We start from the raw sequence: 20,943 nt of genomic DNA, 5'->3' as shown, positions 1-20,943 counted from the left end.
GAAACTAAAACAATATACTAACACAGACTCATCCATTTCAGCCACGACCCCTCAGAATGCTGCCACCGCCCCCGTCAGTATCTCAGCCAACCAGACAGGAGAATACACTGCAGCCAGGCGCACAGTTTCGATGCCTGAGCAGCCCATCACCATTGTCATCTTGTTGATCCATCGCAGTCTGGGCGCTGCCCTCCCTCCCAAGTATCACACAGACAGACGAGGAGTGAGGTGAGAATCAATCACACTCAGAACAATAAAAATCTGATCACAGCAGCTCTGAACCCTCTAAGGAAGGAATTGTGCTGGATATATACGTATCTAGATTAACAATCTCTTTTATTCAGTTATAAAACCAAAATGGCAGACGTTATATCACATCATTAGAAACAGAATATCTCAGAATATCATTTTAATCAGTAACTTGACAGTTTTATAAAAAATTCAAAAATTATAATAAATCCCATTAATCATTTTGTCTTTAAAATGTGTAAAATGCTATAGTGACATCTTTCTCTCACTGTATTTTCTCTATCCTCTATGCTATCTTTTTTTATCCCATTCTACTCTCTGCTCTTCTTCACCTCACCTCTGGGCTTAATGTCAAAGTAACAGACTGTCCAGTTTTCAATAGGTACCAATCTTGGTCCTCTGGGACGGTGAGAAAAGGATATGGCAAGATAAGCACCATCTTGCCATATCCTTTTCCCACCGTCCTAAGCAGGACATCAAACTCTGCTTTCTGTCTGCGGCAGTAGACGTAAAGTAACGCTGCACTTTCTCTCCCCCAGGCTTCCTCGACACCCGGTAATGAACTCCCCAGTGGTCAGTATCTCTGTCTACAACAACCAGACATTTGTGGGTGGACACTTGGACCAGCCCATCCTGCTTGAGTTCAAACTGCTGGAGACAGCCAATCGCAGCAAGCCACTGTGTGTGCAGTGGAACCACAGCAGTCCGTGAGTACAGACGCTTGTGATAATTCATGATGCTTCACACTGTATTGATACTATTAATACAACTGAAATTCATTTACATTATTTATTTATTTTGATATATGCCTGTAAGTGACATTTAAATGCATTATTAATCTAGTGTTCTGTGTATTCTGTGTAATGAATCTACATACATGTATTGTAGGTCTGTAATTTGGAGAATTTAACACAAAAATACTCACACTACAATTCATGTTTATTGTGGTGTTGGGATGAATATAATATATATTCAGCATCTGCCTTTAGACTTCATGGCATCATCATACACTTTTTTATGCAGATCTGTCATAGCAGAAGAACCAGACGTCCAACTAATAATATTAATGATGACTTAGCTCCATTAAGTGTTCAAAAAAATCGCCAGTTTCAGGGTTGATATAAAAACATGGAGTGCAGACCTTAATGTAATCAATCACACATGTTATTACTCGTAAAATGTCTTGTGTGAAAAAAGGTTTATTTACTGAAGCAGTGCTGTGACGTGAACGTTAAGCTTTAAGTGAAATGATAGTTAAGGGACACCTGCTGTCTTTACCACAGTAACAAATAAATCTGATTAACAGAGCAGGGACCATTGTTCATAATGAAGATCTGCAGGTGTCCCACAAAATATTACAATGTATTAATGTGTTCATTTTCTGCTCATCAGTGCTAGTGCTATGCACACTGAGAAAACATGAATTTCTAGATGGATGAACTCACATACACACAACAGTAGGCTGTTTTTACTAGCCCTGTTAATGTTGATGGATCATAAACACACATAATATAAAAACATGTTTTTGCACATAGGATACAGTTAGTCTTTTCATCATTAACTCGCTCTCTCCCTCTCTGCAGGTATGAGATTGGAGGTTGTTGGACAGTCAGGGATTGTATGGTGGTGTACAGGAACGCCTCTCATGTTCGCTGTCAGTGCCAGAGACTTGGCACCTTCGGCGTGCTGATGGACAGTTCGCAGAGAGAGGTTGGTGGAGAACTACTCACATATACACGAACCACATATTTAATTTAATTCTTATGCCTCTTTATCAAAATGAGGGATGTAGCTTAAATTATAGTGGTCCTGTTGTGTAGACCTACATGCCTTTTTTTTTTCATTTTAGCGTTTTAGCTGGTAATTGCTGGATTTAGTCGGTGTGAACGTTTGAAATCCAGGAGAATTAAACCCTGACTAACATCCTGAATGCGAAAGGAATCCTTGTTACTGCTGTAGAAGATTTTCAAGGTTTAATACAAAACCCCTGCCCATCACAGCCCAGCATACTAAGTGATACTGTAGTAGATCTTGATGTACAGAGGTAGAGAGACAGAAAACTAGGAATCCAAAACCTCATTTTTTGTGATGTACATTTCTCCAAACGTATGTGATTTACATTAAATTAAGCCCTTAATCAAGATGTTTATTCATCACTATTAGTCCAGTGCAATGAGAAGAGCAGTATTCCATTCATATGACATTTTATAGATGTGCCCAATTTTCCCAAATAAAATTCTGGCAGTGTCTGGTGTGTTTACTGGCAGAAAAAACTTTGTTTTCTCCTGACAGATTGAAGGGGTCTGCTAGTTTGCTTGGTCTGTTTGTCATCTAGAAAGCTTGAATAGTTTTTTTGTATATCTTCTTTTCTTGTCCTTCTGGCTTAAATTGCAGTTTAAATAGTGTAAATACAGATTTTTTTTGGCTCTCTCAGTCTTTGGAAGCCTTTAATATTTAGAAATATATTTCATGATTTGTGGGTATTGATATATTTTTTTCATGTGGTTGTTTCTTCAATTAATTTCCTTGCTTTCCAAATAATTTAACATCTCTGATAATTGCCAGTCAGAGGAGGGCAGACAGTGACCTGGACTAAAGCAGCAGGATTTATTATGTTAAAATTATTGGGGTTTTTTTGTCTCTTTGCTTTATTTCACCATGTGATTCTTCAGCTTTTGTGCAAAATATTACTCTAATATTACATCTAAGACTTTCACCTGTGTCTGCCTTGCTGTACCTTCCCATTCTTCATTTCATTCATTTTTCTTTCTCTTCTACTACTCCCCTCATTTCTTCTGACCTCCCTTTTCACCATCTTCCATCCACAAATGTTATAAATCCAATAATACCCTCTCTCTATCATCTCTCCACCCTTCCTCCCTTCTCTCTATGAGCAGCAGTTGGAAGGAGATCTGGAGACGCTGGCCCTGGTCACATACTCCTCTCTGTGTGTCTCCATGCTGGCCCTCCTCCTCACAGTCCTGGTGCTCTCCTGTCTCCGAGGATTGAAGTCCAACACCAGGAGCATCCATTCAAACACAGCAGCAGCCATGTTTTTGTCGGAGCTGGTATTTTTGCTTGGCGTCAATCAGACTGAACAGCAGGTAGACACTGGTGGGGGGTTGAGTGTTTCTGTCACCTTCTTTGTTTGTGATTCCTTTAGCTTATTTGTCTTCCTCTTTGCAGCTTTGTGAATGAGAAAAACATTTGCTTTTGTTCTCAGCATGTCGTTCTTAGCCACATTTTGCACATTTGGATGTGTACCTGCCAAGAGTAGTGAAAAAATACCTTGCCTTCCCCTATAGTGTAGTTCATTACATTCTCTGGTGCAGCACTAAAGGTCATACCAAGATATTTCCCAAAGCAATATCATAAATTGTTCTCATTTACAGTTTTATCTTTATATTTCTCCTACTTCTCACCCTCTATATCACTCCTTCCTGCTAATTTTGTGCATCTGCACATCACATTGGTGTGTGTTTTTTTTGCCTATTTCTTTTACTGTAAATGATTTTCCTATTCCACTCAGTGTTTTCCACTTTCCCCCTCCTCTCCCTTTTTTCTTGGTTTGGTTACATCACATATGCGTATGTGTGTGTATTTAAAGAGCAGCAAGTCTTGTAGAGAGGGTACTGAAAATATGTGCTCACTCAGCATGAAATCCAATTAATTAAGCTGTATCCCCCACACAGTCTACTGTACGGCTCTTACAGTGCGACTGGTTGCTTCTAGCTGAACAATATGTTCTCTAATTCATGTACATCATGCTTGGGAGAGCATGTTAGTGCTCACAGCTATCGTGTGTGCACACCAGTTTTTACATGCATAGTTTTTCTATCTTATCGAGTGTAACTTGAAGTGTTTGTATTTTTGTGTGGGAGTGTAAAATTCATCGTCTGGCTGTATTCCTGCCAAGCCTCCTGCTATTTCCGTGTCGACTCTGGCCGTGTCATTAGGAATTTGTACTGAGCTTCTTTTAACCTTCAAATCTGGGACTTCCAAATCTGCGTGCCTTAACTTAACGCAGAGCATTCAGTATATCTAGAGTGATGTATTTCTCTGTCTTAAGAGTTATGAAGATTGATAGAGTGGCATGTTTACATTTTAGGTGTTCACCTGCACCTCTGTAAATTATGAGCGTAGTTTGTTTTCTCTTGAATAAACTGAAGTGGAAATGTTTAATTTGATTCATCTCTATAGGACACACATACATGACCTTTTTGGTGACAGTTATGAATATCTAGGTGTTTAAACAGAGTATTTATTCAACTGCTAACCTTTTGACAGAGAGTTAAATCTGATTTCAGTTCAGTGTAGTTGCAACCGCTTCACCTCACTCTTTCCTGCCTAGCGTGAAGGAGAAACCACAGTGGCTAGTGCAAACAGCCCTGTCTGGAGCCAGTGTTTAGTTTCTCCATTCTGGGCTACTGTAGACATGGCAGTCTGGGTAAATGATGGCCCTAAATTTTCAAAACTCTTGATTTGTATGCATTGTTTAAGCCTCGTAATATCCTTATATTCTCAGTTTGAATCATACAAATTTGTTGTTTTAAAAGGCAACAAATTGCTAAGTTTGTCAAAGACTTTAGGAAGTCAGGTGACGTATTATAAATAGATCAGAATTCCCATCCTATGTGAAATCAAAATTAAACTGAGTTGTTGAGACTTTGTTTATACTTTAGATTTGGTATTCATGGTATGTCTTTGAAAGCTGTCAGTTGCCAACAAACATATATTTTCGCTCAAAAACCTTTTTTGAATTGTTTTCTATGTTTGCTTTAGATTTTGCTTTTACTTTTGACACACAGCAGATCTCTTAGAAGACAATGACATGTGCAGGTCCTGTAATTCACTTCCACTTGAGTTTGAATGGCTTCATTCCCATCTGTCCCAACAAACAAAGCAGACTAAAGGCTCCAGAGTTCAAATATACCACTCCAGACATGATTGAATGCAGCCTGCAGGGTAATTTCTCAGAAAGCTTAAATGCAAATATTCTGCATTATTCATGCGGATGTTCAGCATCACAGCCAAACCAAACTGCAGCACTTAACTGACTGAAGTGATTTGGAAGTTTATCTCTGCCCTGACAAAAAGTATTCATCATCATTCCTGATAACTTGCAGTCTAAACCATGGTTTTTAGTAGACCCTTAGACGTCGATGTTAGAACAGATTACACTGATTTCACATACTCTCAGCATTTATGCTGGATCCCATCGATAAAGATAAAGTTCTCTGCCTACATTGATACTCTTTCATGGATATTTCAAAAGATAAAGATAAATAATCAACCATGGTCTTAGCTGACATTTTATAAATTTGGTGGTGGTGGTATGGTGTAAATCCAAATACGTATTATCAATGCTGTTTGTAGCTGTTCCCCTTAAACCAGGAATTAAGTTAGTCTCTTTAAAATAAATGTATATATATTGTTACATGAATGCTTACTTTTACACACATAACCTACATTACCTGCAGGGGCATTCTTTACAATGTGTACTTTGCTTACTTATGGTGCTTACTATAACTTTGATTGCAGTTAAGAACACACTCCTGGGTGTTATTACTATAATTCAGCAAATTAGCAGCACTCATTTACATACATATCAGTATGGTGCGCTTCCTGGAGATATTCTGTAACACGTCGCCATAAACCCTGTTCATTAGTTGCGTTTATAATTAAATCATGAATGCCACTTACTTCATCGCTGCACCTGCTGTGTGGTAATAAAGACTTTTTCATCGCGTGCCAAGATGTCTGCTCTGCAACTGTCACAAAATCAATACAAAGGATTAGATTTTTTCTCTCAGCTCCTTTTCTCCACGTTATTGTTGTGCTCTTCCTCCCCGTCCCTTCTTTTATCTCTGCCTCTCCTCTCCCTTTTCCGTCTGTACTTTCCTTTTTCCTTCTCTTTTACATCTCTCCATCTTTCTCATGCTTCTCCTACTTCCTACGTCCTTCCTTTAATTATTCTTTTTCTCCTTCTCTTCAGTTCCTGTGTACAGTCGTGGCCATCCTCCTGCATTACTTCTTCATGTCCACCTTTGCCTGGATGTTTGTGGAGGGCCTTCATATCTACCGCATGCAGACAGAGCAACGCAACATCAACTATGGTGCCATGAGATTCTACTACGCCATCGGCTGGGGCGTGCCCGCCATTATCACAGGTAACACACACACACATGCAGACACCTTAGATCTCTGTGATGTGTGTCGGAAACGTGTCCATCCATCCACGTATACACACAGTCAACCATGTCGTTGCCACATTTATACACACTCACACGTGCACAGACGTACATCACACACATTCAGAATTAGTCTGGCTGTGTAGATAAGGTGTCCTATTGGCACGTGTATTAAACAGGTTTCAGAGACTTTTTAATATAGAGATAGTAAAGCACAGATACACACACACAAGCAATTACTTCCTCGACACATACAGTAATAATATCATCTGCTTTCTTCTCTCTCTCTCCTTCTTTTACACACACACATTTGCAGTTTCCATGCTGTCAACACCCCTCTATCTGTAGCTGTTTCCGTCACTGTCTCTCTCTCTCACACACACACGCACACATACACACCGACCGCTGTCTCACCTTGCCTCAAGAATGGATCTGTCTCATACCACATACACACATAAACACCCACACTTGCTGCAAATCTCTTTCCTCAGGGGCAGAGGTGTGTTTGTCTGTCCATCTTTATTTAGACTTTTCCTTTTCCTTATTGTCTTTATTCCCATGACTGTCAAAACTTTGACAGCGTTGTCCAAACAATGATACACAAGGAATAGAGAACTCACAGCTCTCAGCTGAGTCACAAATCTTCTTGTGTCCCCGTCTAGCACGATCAGGGAGGTATGGTCATGAAGTGGCTGTGCACAAAGTATGGATGAATAATAAATGACCTGCCATGATAAAACAGATGCCTGAATACTGTCTGTAGTCAGTTCAGTAATGTGTCCTGTAAAATGTATTTAAAAACAAAACCCACAAATGATGAATTTCACGGTTTTTACTCTTAATCTAATCATTAAAAAGACCTAACATTAATTGGGACATGTTCTGTTATGTCTTCGACCTTTCCTGCCACTGTCATTCAGATAATTACATGCTGTCACATCCTGCACTGCCTGTCTCTGTCGCCTAGAGATTGTAACGTAGATGTTGCTGTCTTATCTGACTGCCTGTCTCTTTGCTTCAGGCCTTGCAGTGGGCTTGGACCCAGAGGGTTACGGGAACCCAGACTTCTGTTGGATCTCCATCTATGACAAACTCATCTGGAGCTTTGCTGGTCCTATAGGCATCGTCATACTGGTAACTGTCTCCTTGTCTGATATACTGTAGTCAATGCTATATGCACACAAACCTGAATGGAAATAAAGTGTAAACAGTGATAGAGGGAGGAAGGAAGAGTAGACTGTTGATAAGTGTAAACTGTTTTTTTAGAGAAACATTGACATTGGTTTTGTTACCCCTTAAAATTGTATAATCATAAAATCTTGCACAGGTAAGCTTAACTCTGCATACTTGGCTTGATATGAGCCTGAGGTAATCTCTCCTTAGATCCGTCTGACTGTAAATCCCCAGCTGGGAGCTCTCCTAAAATGAGCAGAATCATATTGTTAGTCATAAGTGGCAGCACTCCCAGCGAGACGACCCATTTGAACTCTGCTAGACCACAATTTTAGGCGCCTTCCACATCAAATTAGCACCTTTCACTTTACAATTTCACTTTAACATCTTAGACATGAAACTGTGCCAAATATATAATGGTTATGAATAATGGAATGATTACATTGCAGTCAGTAATCAGTGCTATATTTTTCCTTCACCTCTATATTTATTCATTTATTCAGTGATTTTCAGTGATTTTCTTTCTTTCATTCAATAATTGCCCATTTTCTCTCATAGATGATGACGTGATATTTTATAAGCATTGATTTTGTTTGCTCTGTTTATCCCAGAGGTTGCTAACGGCAGTATTTGATTGAATGAAATGTTTTAAAAATGTTGGCTGACGTATTGATCTCCCTCTATCCAGATGAATGGAGGGATTTTCATGATTGTAGCCAAGATGTCCTGCAATCCCTCTCAGAAGGAGACCAAGAAGCTCCCTGTCATGTGAGTACCTACCCACCATGGTTAAATGACTTTTCTTACTTTCAAAAAGTGTGCCCATGTAAGCCTGCAGACTTTGGTGACAGACTGGCTTGTGGACATTTGTGCACAATGGTTGCATCACCTTAAGAGATGATAAACTTTATTAATGACAACTGAATTGTCATAGCCTCAAAAAAAATGCTGTCTATACCATAGATGATTAACTTAAAACCAGTGCTATTGTAAAACACAGTACTGTTGATATTATGAGCATCTGTTATATACAGTGTTTATCTGTACTATGTTTAGCAAGTAGATGCTACAACTGCATGTCATTGTGCAATCCTGTATTGTGTCACGTCATATTGAAAAACGCTTTGTGACTAGTGAACTAACAGGGAACAGAGGGGAATATGTTTGTCTCAATCGATCAATGTTGATTTGATAGACAATGATCATATCAGCGCTTGTTATTGATCAAATCATATGTGCACAAGTGACATGGAAATCACTTACGCCTCTCTCAGTATTCATCATGTGGTTTCTCTACTGTTACTTCTTGTCACTCTTGTGTTGTCTGTCTCTACATTTGTTCATTACTCTAATCATCACATTGTTATGACATCATAAGTAAAAGCATATATTGTTATGTGGCACAAGTGAATTTGTTTTCCAGTGTTACATTCACTTAAGAGCAGGTTAACTAGCCAGCAGGGTAATTAAAGTAATCAGTGTTATTGCTGTTTCCAATCAAAGCTTAACCACAGTATTATCATCAGACATCCAAGTCGAACATGTAGAGATGCAGCATGTGGATGTTGTCTGTTTCCAAAGAACTGCAGATGTCCACTACAGCTGCCTGGGTGTGTGTTATGTCACAGAATCATCTTGGTAAATCGAAATCTGACCTTTTCTCCCACACTGCTCTCTGTGTTTGTCTCTGCAGTGCAACTATTCGTAATGCCTTCCTGTTGTTGCTGGTGGCCACCTCCACCTGGCTGTGTGGTCTGATGGCTGTGAACAACAGCATCCTGGCTTTCTACTACATATTCGATGTCCTCTGCCTAGTGCAGGTATGAACATAGTGTATGTTTTTTGTAGCTGTGGACTTGTTTTTAAGGAATTCGCTTAGTTATTTTTCTTATTACTGGAATGAACAGAGGAAGAACCAAGTATTGTGTGCCTTAAGGAGAAGCCACCATAAAACAAATGCAAGGATTTTAAAGATTGGTACAGAATATGTAGGTGCTTACTTGCTATTTATGGTCTCTGTCTTTCTTTCTTCACCCCTCTCTGTCACAGGGTCTGTCGGTGATGCTGGTCTTTACTGTGTTCAACTCGGAAGTTAAGGAGGCCTGGAGAGTTTGTTTGGGTAAGAAGAGCCCTGGAGAAGACCCACCAAGACCACCACAGAACACTGTGAGTTACACACATACAGTCTCCGACTGGGCAATTACACTCCTGTAGCTTGTCTAAACCTAAAATGGTTTTATGTTGTTTGATATTTTGATCTGACATTACGATGAAATCATTTATAAAAATAAAATTGAAACTATTTTATTAATCCACTTAATCTATATCACATGTGTGTGATGGACAGGAACAACTTGTAGGGTGAATCCAAAACCCCCCGTAGCTGTAAATCGCCTCGCTGCATCATCTTAATGCGTTTTCTTCTGTTCTCCAGTATTTTCTTTTCTATGTACACATTCTTACTGTGTCCATTATTAGAAAAGCACAAAAGCCCTCCTGCCCTCCATTCCTCCTTCCCTCTATCCATCCATCCATCTCTCCTGTCCTCCATCTCTGCTCTCCCCTCCCTCTGCCTTCAGGGTTTGTCGCTGACCCAGATAAAACAGTATACTGACCGGTAGAGCTCTGCCAGCTCTTTAACTCGCTTCTCTAAAAGCACTGTGGAGTGCTTATTTAGAGAGAGAGTGTGTGTTTGTCTGTGTAACTCTATTCTGCCTTCACATCTTTTCTTCACTCTCTCTTCTATCTTGTATGTGTGTTTATCAGTTCACTGCTCACTGCACTGCAACCCCTGTTTTCTTCAGCCTGTCTTTATCTTTCCCCTGTGCCAGTGCCTGCATGCATGTGCGAATGTGTGTCTGTATGTCCAATATCTCCTTTTAATCCCCTCTTCTATCAAGTGAACTTCATATGTAGCCTCGATGTATGGGTGAATGATACATTGTGTTGCAGTATGTATGCAGGTGTATGCATTATTATTTCATGCATAGTTCATTTCACCCTTTTAACCCCCATTTCCTCTCAAGGTCTTCCTATCCATCACTGAGTCATCTGGGACAAAATGACTTCCTGACCAAAACTATTAATAGATATACACACTCTGCTGTTTTTACCTCTGATGGACTGTGTTTACAAATGGCCGCATCCTTTCGCCTATCTGACTCATACAGTGTGATGCGTTATTTATGACTACAGTGGCCTAATACAGTATAGAAAGCTGAAGTTGTGCCCCATTTCCAGGTTAGCTTCTGCTCTACGAGCCTAGCCCCCATTCTGTTCTTTTTTCCAGGTCACCTTTCAGCAGCTGTTATAGCCCCACAAGTCTTGGGAAGCTAGAGTAAAATATGGTGGGGGTTGTAGTTTTTGAACCCTACAAATAAAATTATGTAAATGTTAAAATGAAAAAAAATGCCCATTTTTTAAAAATAATTTTTTATTTCAACTCCTGATACAGTGCAATTCATGGCTTAAGTACAGCCACGTTCCAAAAGCATCAACAGAGGAAATTAGTTTTATTTTTAATTAAAAAATATAAAGGGTTATGTTTTGTACTATTTATTTGTTCGTGAATGTTTTCTGAATAATGTTGCTTCCTCTCAGTTTTCTGAATTTAACCTTACTCTCTAACCCTTCTCATGTGTGTGTGTGTTCAGGCTCAGAATCCCTATCACAACGCATCACTGTTGGAGCAGAGCGGGCTTCACCGCATCACACTGGGAACCTCCACCATCTCCTCTGTCAGCTCCGCCAGGTATCAATTTGGATGTAGAACCTCTATAAAAGACTATCAGCATTTCTCCTGTAGTTCAAGAGCAAATGGTTTCATGCCAGCAATCTATAAATGATAGATTAGCATGCAAACAGGAATCTGTCAGGTTTTAAATGATAGATTAGCATGCAAACAGGAATCTGTCAGGTTTGATTCATTTTCTGAGCCTCTGGTTCGGGACAAAGTTTCTTCAGGGAGGACATTTCCTGGCTAATAAAAACCATGTTGTGTATTTTGTGGGTCAATGGGACAAAGATGAAGAAGATTGGATGGAACAATGTACTGTAGTGTATGTGGAGCAACACTAATGTACTGAGACTGGCTGTTGGTGTCTTTATGGCTCAGTGATTGTCTTGTCTGTCCTTGTGTGTGTTTGTACTGTATGCACAGTAACACTGTATGTGTGCATGGATGCTCTCTATTGTAAATCTGTTTTGGTTTTGGTATGTGTGTGTGTGTGTGTGTGTGTGTGTGTGTGTGTGCGTGTGCGTGTGTGTGTGTGTGTGTGTGTGTAATCACTTCTCTGCTCTCTCTCTTTGTCAGAGAAAATCTTTTGGCTCGTCAGACTCTGGAACAAAACATCGTCCACACTGGAGCGACAGACCTGGATGTAGCCATGTTCCACAGAGACGGAGGTAAACACACAGACACAAACTTACTAAGAGCAAATGACCATGGGCACAAACAAATTTAACGAGCAGCAGTGTGACATAACACATTTTATCACCTGTGCTTCACTTCCTTTCCCTTCTCATCACTATTATTGAATGAATTTTGTTAAAGATTAAACTTTGCCAACAAAGAAGAATAACAACCTGTCAACCATTTTTTTCTTTCCCCCTTATTCTTTTTCTCCTTTCCTCCTCTCACGTGTTTTCACTCTTCCTCATTTCTCTCTTTCCCTCTCTGTCTTTCTTCTCCCTCTCTTCTCTCAGGTGAGGACTCAGACTCTGACTCAGACCTCTCCATGGAGGAGGAGCGCAGTCTCTCCATCCCTTCTTCTGAGAGTGAGGACAACGTCCGACTCCGTGGGCGCATTCAGCGGAGATTTAAACGCTCTAATCACAGCGAGCGCCTGCTCACCGAGCCCACCCACAACGGCACCAAAGGTAGTGACTATCAAAGGATTTCTTCTCATAGTTAAAAAGCCAGTAATGATTAAGTGTCTTAGTCACTTTAACACGAATGATGATTGAACTTATAACTTTTAAGTTAATGGGATGGTTTCATCAAAAACACACGTTAGCAGAAGAAGTCCAACAAAGTCAAACAACCAAGGTTCCCACTGTAGAAAAGTCCACTCCTTTATCTCAGCTATGTAAAAAATTACAACACGAAAATGCTCACACGTACAACAAGAGAAAATGTCAGTGGCAGTAGCCACTAATCAATACCTTCCCTCCCCTGATACCCATGAAAAGATATGATGCATAATATATGAGTTTATGCACTTCACTAAGTATGTGATATAAATGTCATGCATGTACAGTGTTCTGTGAAAGGTTTCACTGTGAGAAAAGGCCAGACGTACAAATCCATAAACCCGTATGAGTAATCAATTCTTAACTCAATAAGCCATCTGGATCACATGAACTCTATTCAGGATACAACATGGACCAGAGCTGTCAGTTGAACAGAGGAGGACAGGATCCAGATGGCCAGTACGGTCCAATCAGTTCATCAGTGCAGTCATAGTGAAGGGCCAGAGCAGCACTGACGGATGCAGGCTTTTTACTCAGAGGTCACAGTTTGAAGCTGACCGTCTATTTGTTGCATTAAACACCATCGATTCAGGAGAACCGCTGACTGGACTGTGTTGTTGCATTAGTTAAGTAGTAGGTATGTTACAGAAGAAAGAAAGGCTTAATGAACTGAACAAAACAGCCATAACAGCCAATATGAAGACGTCACATTGGACTTACTTAACTATGGAAGGAATCTTTAAATTTGATGATTTTGTGACTGAATGGTGACCATGATCATTTTATCCGGAACAAGATTACAGTGCCTGATAAAATACATGAGAATAGAACAAATACAAAAGATAAGTAACTATACCCAAAATAGTTACATAACATTTTGTGGTGGGATTTTCCAAGTAACACAAACTAACATGTTGAATGGACACAAAGAGGAAGACATGTATTCTTTGATAAAAAAAAAATGTGGTTCTGCTTGTTTGTAAATAATTTGCACTAGACTAGTCTGATACATCCTCTACCAATATGACACATTTAATTCATCCTAGCTGTTATTTCATAATGAACATGTGCTATTTGTTTGCTGAGACCTGATATTTGATACAGACATCTGTTTTGTGTTTGTTAGGATACACATGTAGCAACAAAGTGTAGCACAATGCCTGATGTCAAATTAAAAAGATGGATGTGAGGCTGAAGAACACATCAGCAGCTTTTCATAACTGCTGTTTACTGGCTTTTATCATAAATTATGTTCAGTGATGACAGCAGTAATAGTGATCTTGTCCACTTTTCTAAAATGTCTCCTTTCGGATTTCTTAATCACTACTTAATTAGATTTTTTTTTTTGCCTTGTCATAAGTGATTGCTTGATAAAGATAAAGTGACTGGTGATGACATGCATGTTGGTAAGGGTTTTTATGAATGTCACTGAAACTGATGAGTGACCAGAAAGTGTGTTCTTCCTGTGTGTGACAGATCTGGACGGCAATGACCTTCTGTCCTACTGGCCAGCTTTGGAGGAGTGTGAAACACACACCCTGCAGAAATGGGGCTCAGAGCGCCCCCTGGGGGGAGATTACAGCAAGGACGCTGCCAACAACAACCAGACCGATGCAGCCCTGACCAGTGGGGATGAGAACGGCCTCACGCAGCCGCACAGGCACCGCAAGGGTGAGAGAAACACACACACACACATACACAAATACACACACACTGACATTTAGGATTTGCATTTTATATTATTCCTGTCTTTGTTTTGTTCTTCCCATATGTATAGTGGGGCAGCAGGTCATAGATGTTTTTAATGGTGGTGTTGTTGCCATGGCATTGCTCTTGAATTAAATTTGAATTAAGACAATGTCACAGGTAAACTGAATATGAAACAACCCTTTTAGAAAATTAGATAACAAATGTACAAAATAATGATTATAAAGTCTGAACAATGTAGTGAATAGACTGATATTAACAGACTTGTACCTATAGAGAATACATTTTTGTTCTTCTTTCTTGTTGCTATGTTACATTTGCAACTGCAAGGTCAAAAATCAAGTGTATTCTGGTTTTGCCCCATCAGTCTGGCCTGAATACTATCAATATATGATTTGTGTTTAACGAAAACCTCCAGACTTCCTGTCTGACAGGTCATCAGAACATCACATGGGGCATTTTGCCAAGAGGAAGATGGAGGAGATGTCAGCTGTGTGAGCTGAATCAGCAAAGCGTAATCTAAAACACGGCTCAATAAGACTTATCTGCTGTATGTGCAGTCTGTCTGTCATACATTTTAATTATTTCAATGCACTCTTCATGTGACCTCACAATGCCCTCTCTTGTAAGGATGTCCACAAATATCACTTCATCTTTTCTAGTTTTCTTCTTGAATATTTTGTGTACCCCAACATGAAACTCCAGCCGGGTGGCCCCTGTGCATAAAGTAAGACTTAAACAACATAGTGTGGTGCTTCAGTCAAGGTCTAAATCTGCCCCTAAAAGCATGGGTGACAGTTTAATACATACATTATGTATACTCAGAATACATGCATATAAAATTGGCCTTTGCACGCATACACACCGAGGCACACTGAGAGTGAGTGAATAAAAATTGCTGGCAAAGTTGCTCATGTTGCCTCAAAACATGAGTGACATTTTAGGGAATGTATAAATACACAAAACACATTTACATGCAGTAAATGCATGTGTATTTTAGTTTCGAGACTCATTTTGAAGTCTCCCTCAGGATTTCCAGGTTACTCAGATGGTGTTTTGATTCATGAAATGTTAACAGTGAGCGTATAAAAGACCTGAAAATGTCATTATTAAGTCCAAAACACGTCTCTCTCCTGCTTTTATCCAGTTTTCTTCATCCTTTGATTTATTTTCGTCTTATCTCCTTCCCTCATTAAACTTCTTCTGCTTACTGACTCCACCCTCACATTCAAACCCTGTTCTTCTCATTGTTCTCCTGTGACTTCCTCTCATGTATTCCTATGTCTTCTATAACTTTTTTCCTTTTCTGATGCTCGTGCCTTACTCTCCTTCTCATGGTCTTATTTTCTCCTCCCAGGTATCCTGAAGAATCGTCTCGGCTGTCCCCCAGCACTGCAGGGTCTTTCCAGCATGGGCCGTGTCCCCAGTGAGCTCAACTGGTACCGAACCTCTACTTTAGGCCACCGGGGTGTTCCTGCTGCCTCCTATGGTCGCATGTATTCTGCCACGGCTGGTGCTGGTGGAGGTTCTGGCTCACTCTCCCAACCAGCTTCCCGCTACTCTTCCAGGGAGCACCTGGACTCGTTGACCCGGAGGCAGTTGTCCAGGGATCCACTAGGGAGGCAGACGATAGGGGGGTCGAGGGACCGGCTGGACTCCCGTGGTTCTAGGGATAACCTGGATCTTTTACCCAGGAGGAGAGAGCTGGGGCTGGGGCAGGGAGCAGGGCTTGGTGGGCTGGGGCTGGATCACCAGCGGGTCTCATCATCCAGGGAGAACTTGACAGGATCCAGGGACAGACTGGACAACCACCACACAGGCACCATCCACGCCTCGAGGGAGGACTTGAGTGGAAATGGAGGAGCAGGAATGGAGGGATACCTCAGTGGCTCGAGGTCACAGCTGAACACGCTAACTCGGCGGCAGGCCTCATCCCGAGAACACCTCGGGGGGGCAATTGTGAGCAGCAGGTCGAGAGACCAGCTGGAGACCAACGGAGTCGGTGCCCAGGCTCAACCGTGTCGGGAGTGGCTCCGCACTCTGCCTCCCCGCCAGCCCTCGCATCCCGATCAACCTCCGTCCTCCTCCCCTCCTCCCCCGATCTCTGAGGAGCCCCAGCAAGAGCAGCTCCCTGCGTCGGCTCATGTCAGAGGACGACTGGACTCTGCACCTCCATGTAGGTACCCCGTTCAGACTGTCCCCCAGGTCGCAGGTTCAAATCCAAATCCTCTGGGTCGACAACCGTCCAGCGAACACCTGGATATTCTGTCCTCCATCCTGGCATCCTTCAGTTCCACTGTCCTCACTCCTCCACCTGCTGCCTCTAACCCTGGGCCTAATGGCTCCGCCCATGGACCCTCTCCCTCCCCGTCTGCCACCTCCCATAGCATATCTGAAGTCTCTCCAGACTCCGAGTAAGTCCCTCTGTGTGAATTAATCTGCCTCGACTAACCCTCTCCTCCCGTGCCTCTGTTTTACATCTCCTTCTATCTTCTCGTCATCATCTGTAAACACGCTTTTTGCCTTTTTTTTGTCCTCCACTCTCAGACTGATTTCCTCTTCCTCAGCAGCTCCATGTCCACACTTTAACTTGTTTCTTTTCTAATTGTTCTTTTTCCATCTTTTTATCTCGGCCTTACACGGCTCCTTCAGTTCCACTTCCTACTTTTCAACTTCTTTATCTTGCCATCATCATCTCATCTCAGTCTGTTGTGTTCTGTTTTACAGCTTCCTCTCTCTTTGTCCTTGTGCCTCTAACCGTTCATTTCCATTTTGCTCCTGTATTTATATTGTCCTCATTATGTTTCAGTGAATTTACAATCAGTGCAGAGCTGACTCAATTTTCCTTCTCTTTACCTCAGAGCCAACAGAAGTGAAGGACAGTCTTGATGACAGCCTGCATATCCTCCTTTATGCATTACAACAGTGGAAAACAAGGGACAAGTTCTGAACCACTGGGACACCCTGAGGAACACCTGAGGACTAGAAACAAACTTAGGACAGAGGACACACAGAGTTGAAAAGAAAGTGGGAGAGGGAGTGTCCACTGAGGAGAAAAGCTGTTGTTTGTGGGCAGTTTGTACTGTAAAATTAAGTTTTTCTAGTCCCACCGCCTACAACAATGATCAGTGACGTTTCTTTGGATGATGAGTCAACCACCTCTACTACCTAAAAACTGACAAACACAAACTCCTCAGATTTCAAACACAAAAGTCATCTTGATCCAGACGAGATCCGCCTATGGAAAAAAAGAAGACTGTAAATAACATTTTTTATACATTTTGTATCTTTTTCATTGGAGATGAAGAAGAAATCTCTTGTGATGTTCCTTTTTTCTTTTTTTCTTTTTTATGATAGTGTCCGTGTGAGGTTGTGAGTGAGGTCGGTGCGAGTGCAGTCTTGTTCGTTGCTAAGGGAGAGATTTCCCCGTACAGAGAAAAAAAAAAAGATCCCCAAAATGTCTCCCAGAAAACAGTTTTCCTCAGAAACTTTTCCTCACACCCATCAACTTTGTGTATAGCGACAGGGGTCCGGCAATAGTATCTGATGAGATTATTGAAACCGCAAGATGTGGTTGAAGGAACGTAGCGAGAAAAAAAGTGATTGTAAATAGAGGAAGGGATTATTATAAGAGAATAGATTTGATGGATCAAGATGATTGTGCAGAGAAAGATGGCCAACGTTAAGCTAAAACACCACACAAAGGTTCAGAGTCCAACTATTAAAGCTCAGTCACGAGTGTCAAAGTATCGGCTCTTTGGGGAGATTGTGCTGTTTTGTGATCCGCTGTATATGAATGTGACCTTGTCATCTGTCTGTGTATCTCTGTGCCTGATGCTGTCTGAACCAGACCATATCAGTCGACTGCTATTGCAAGACCATATCTTTAGTGTTCCCCGAGACCTGCTGGGTGAGGTTAGATATCAGTCTGCCTCTCTGTATGAAGTTGTATCACGTAACAACCATTTAAAGCCCCTCAAGGTATCTTGCACTTTGATGCATCACGACTCAACCCGCCTCAAGAGACGCCGCAGGAGCAGCCGCATCTTTCCGGCAGCATCCTCGAAACTCATTTTTTAAAAGCTTCTCATGCAAATCCAAGCCAAAGGGACAACTGCTTCAAATCAGTACGATACATCAATGTTTCTGTGATAAAAAATGATGCTATAGATGTGATTCACAGTTTTGTTTTAATTGTGATTTCTTCTTCAAATAATTGTGACATGAAAACAGTTCTTTTTTTTAGTAATACAACCTGAGATCTGTGCTATAACAGGACATAAAACTGTGGCTGATATTTTATTTGGCTCCATACTGTATAAGCAAGTTTTGATTCAGCATGTAGGAGGAGAGCGGATCAGAAGGAAGGCATTTATGAGTCACATCTTTGTGCACTCAGATATTTGTTTGAAGACCTGAAAGCAGACATGCAGCACATATCCAGCATGATATCCGCCTTAATATAGTAGCTCATATCTGTAACACATAACTCCCATGCCAGAAGTTTTTACTTGGTTGGCTGAACACAGAAATAACTTCAGAATATCCATCATATTTTATAGAAAAGAGACATTAACTCTAAATCTGTCAAGTCCTGACTTAGCTTGCGAGCTGTCACTAATGAAGAGTTCACACCAGAACATATTAATACAGATTCGTCCTCATTGCTAAGGCTGCTGTACAAAGATGAGGTCTCCTGAAAGATAGACTGTAATCTTTTGCTGCACTGTACCATTGCTCAGGAGAAGAGATGTCAGTTGTGTCAGAGGTAAAAGCCTCTAAGTGGTTTTGAGATGCAGGTCTTTCCATCAGCAGCTGCTCCTTTCTCACAGCTGTTAGAGCGAGCACCGAGTACAGGCCTTGAGGTAAGCCTGGGAGACAGACGGGCATTCTCCAGCAGCCTTCACAGGGATTAAGGGATTGTAGGTAACAGTTTTGTTTTGTGATGAAGAAAGTGCAGTGGGTCAGAAAAACTGAAGACAGCCCAAAATATTAACCAGCAAGAGAGGGAGCGCATAAAAAAACAAAAAAACAAAAACAAACAAGAAGACTGCTAAAGTAGAGCAGAATGAGCATAAGAATAAATCATGAGTTACAAAACCTGGGAGGAGGCTGGGAGGAGAACGAATTGGGTCAGAAACTATGACTGTGTACAAAATGTAACTGCAGGGAGGAGGATGTGGTGTTACTCATCGCAGAGAGAAAGAAAAAACAACACAGAGGAACAGACGGAAACACCGACAGTGGAAATACACACACTCGTTTCATAAATGCTTATCTCCCTGCTCTGACCACTGCTCTGTCATTCCAACATCCCCGGGATGTGACAAGTGAACGTATTCGTGACAGTAGTATTGCCAAAAAATGTTACTGCGGGGGAACGCTACCCACCTATAAAACCTGACTGATTCCTTGTCATTCTTTTTGTCAATTTATTATTTTTTTCTGTATGTTATCATCAACGGACAGTACCTTTAACTTGTACAGACATGAGATTTATTTTATTTATTGATAATTTATTCACATTGTATTGATTATTTATGTTGATATTTTGTATGAGAGGCTGTTGTTTCTTTGTCCAATGTTTACTGTTTTTCACATGTAATGTTCCTTATGATCTGAGTGTCTCATTAAAACAAATTCACAGATGGAGGGCAAGGAAAAGAGAGCAATGGAAAGATAGAAAAGTCTATTTACACCTAGGATTACAACTGATGCAGGACACTTTTCAGCATTTAAATTGGTTTGAATCTGGGAAAACAAACTTAGAACTCATTCCTGTATAGTTACAATTTATCCACTTCAGACAGAAGGCAAACACATATCCAAATTAAAATGTGAATACTGGGTGTAAATAGGGCAGATATGTCCCAAATTAAACCTTTTCTCCTCCATGTTCACTGTTATAGATCCAACACTTCACAAGCACAAAGTCTAATCATTAACTGGTTATACAACTGATGTACACATAACAGTCAGCTGTCCAGCTTCAGGTTCATCTGGTTGGGAGCATTAGCAGCTACAAAAGTGAGGGGAGACAAAAAGATGAGTTGAAATTAGAGGCTCTGAAAAAAAGAAAAAAAGGAAGGACATGATAGGAGGAAAGGAACTGAATGAGAGATAGTTGGGAGGAGGAAGAGAAAGAGGAGGAGGGATGGGAGATTCGTTAGATTTGTGTGTTCATTATGGGATGCCTTGTATCCCGCCGTTGGCAAGGGGACGGTGGCATGGAAACAGCTGTTCCCCTGTTACCGCGGAAACAAGAGAAATGTTGGACATTAAAAAAAATGACTTATTCCTACATGGCTGTGATTATATTTATTCTGTATGTGTGTGTGTGTGACAGAGCGAGGTTTGCTGTTTCATATTCATGAGAACAGACATTTCCAGGTGTGAGCAGAGATAACATCCTGACACTCTCTCTCTCTCTCTCTAACTTGTTTTGACTGTCAAAGTATTCTGTCACATGCAGAGAAGTCAGAGACTGCCATCTTGCCATTCTCAGCAGCTCAGACAGAAGCACCCCGCTGAGACGGTATAATCAGTTCTTAAATAAATCGTACATTAAAACCTGCAGAGGCTGAAACAAAAACTGATCAATGTTCCTGTTCGATTATTATTGACTGTGTCCAAAGTTCAGATATATGCCTAC

The 20,943-nt window shown here is 40.9% G+C and overlaps 1 protein-coding gene across 2 annotated transcripts in view; it reads left to right on the top strand.

The window, feature by feature from the left end:
* Window positions 1–20,366, top strand: part of celsr3 (cadherin, EGF LAG seven-pass G-type receptor 3) — a 96,644-nt gene extending 76,278 nt beyond the window's left edge. For both annotated transcript variants that reach the window (XM_019266029.2, XM_019266028.2), the window contains 15 exons: window positions 42–228; window positions 789–956; window positions 1,833–1,959; window positions 3,147–3,353; window positions 6,245–6,419; window positions 7,462–7,574; window positions 8,302–8,381; window positions 9,307–9,433; window positions 9,663–9,779; window positions 11,267–11,364; window positions 11,926–12,017; window positions 12,318–12,491; window positions 14,061–14,255; window positions 15,649–16,705; window positions 17,153–20,366. In XM_019266029.2, the coding sequence (XP_019121574.2) occupies window positions 42–228; window positions 789–956; window positions 1,833–1,959; window positions 3,147–3,353; window positions 6,245–6,419; window positions 7,462–7,574; window positions 8,302–8,381; window positions 9,307–9,433; window positions 9,663–9,779; window positions 11,267–11,364; window positions 11,926–12,017; window positions 12,318–12,491; window positions 14,061–14,255; window positions 15,649–16,705; window positions 17,153–17,180 (2,945 nt within the window). In that variant the 3' untranslated portion in view covers window positions 17,181–20,366. The remainder of the gene's footprint in view (window positions 1–41; window positions 229–788; window positions 957–1,832; window positions 1,960–3,146; window positions 3,354–6,244; window positions 6,420–7,461; window positions 7,575–8,301; window positions 8,382–9,306; window positions 9,434–9,662; window positions 9,780–11,266; window positions 11,365–11,925; window positions 12,018–12,317; window positions 12,492–14,060; window positions 14,256–15,648; window positions 16,706–17,152) is intronic.
* The last annotated feature ends 577 nt before the right edge of the window (window positions 20,367–20,943 follow it).

The sequence above is a fragment of the Larimichthys crocea genome, chromosome XV (assembly GCF_000972845.2).
Source record: "Larimichthys crocea isolate SSNF chromosome XV, L_crocea_2.0, whole genome shotgun sequence".
NCBI classification, from domain to species: domain Eukaryota; kingdom Metazoa; phylum Chordata; class Actinopteri; family Sciaenidae; genus Larimichthys; species Larimichthys crocea.
This window is presented reverse-complemented; position numbering and strand designations above follow the sequence as displayed.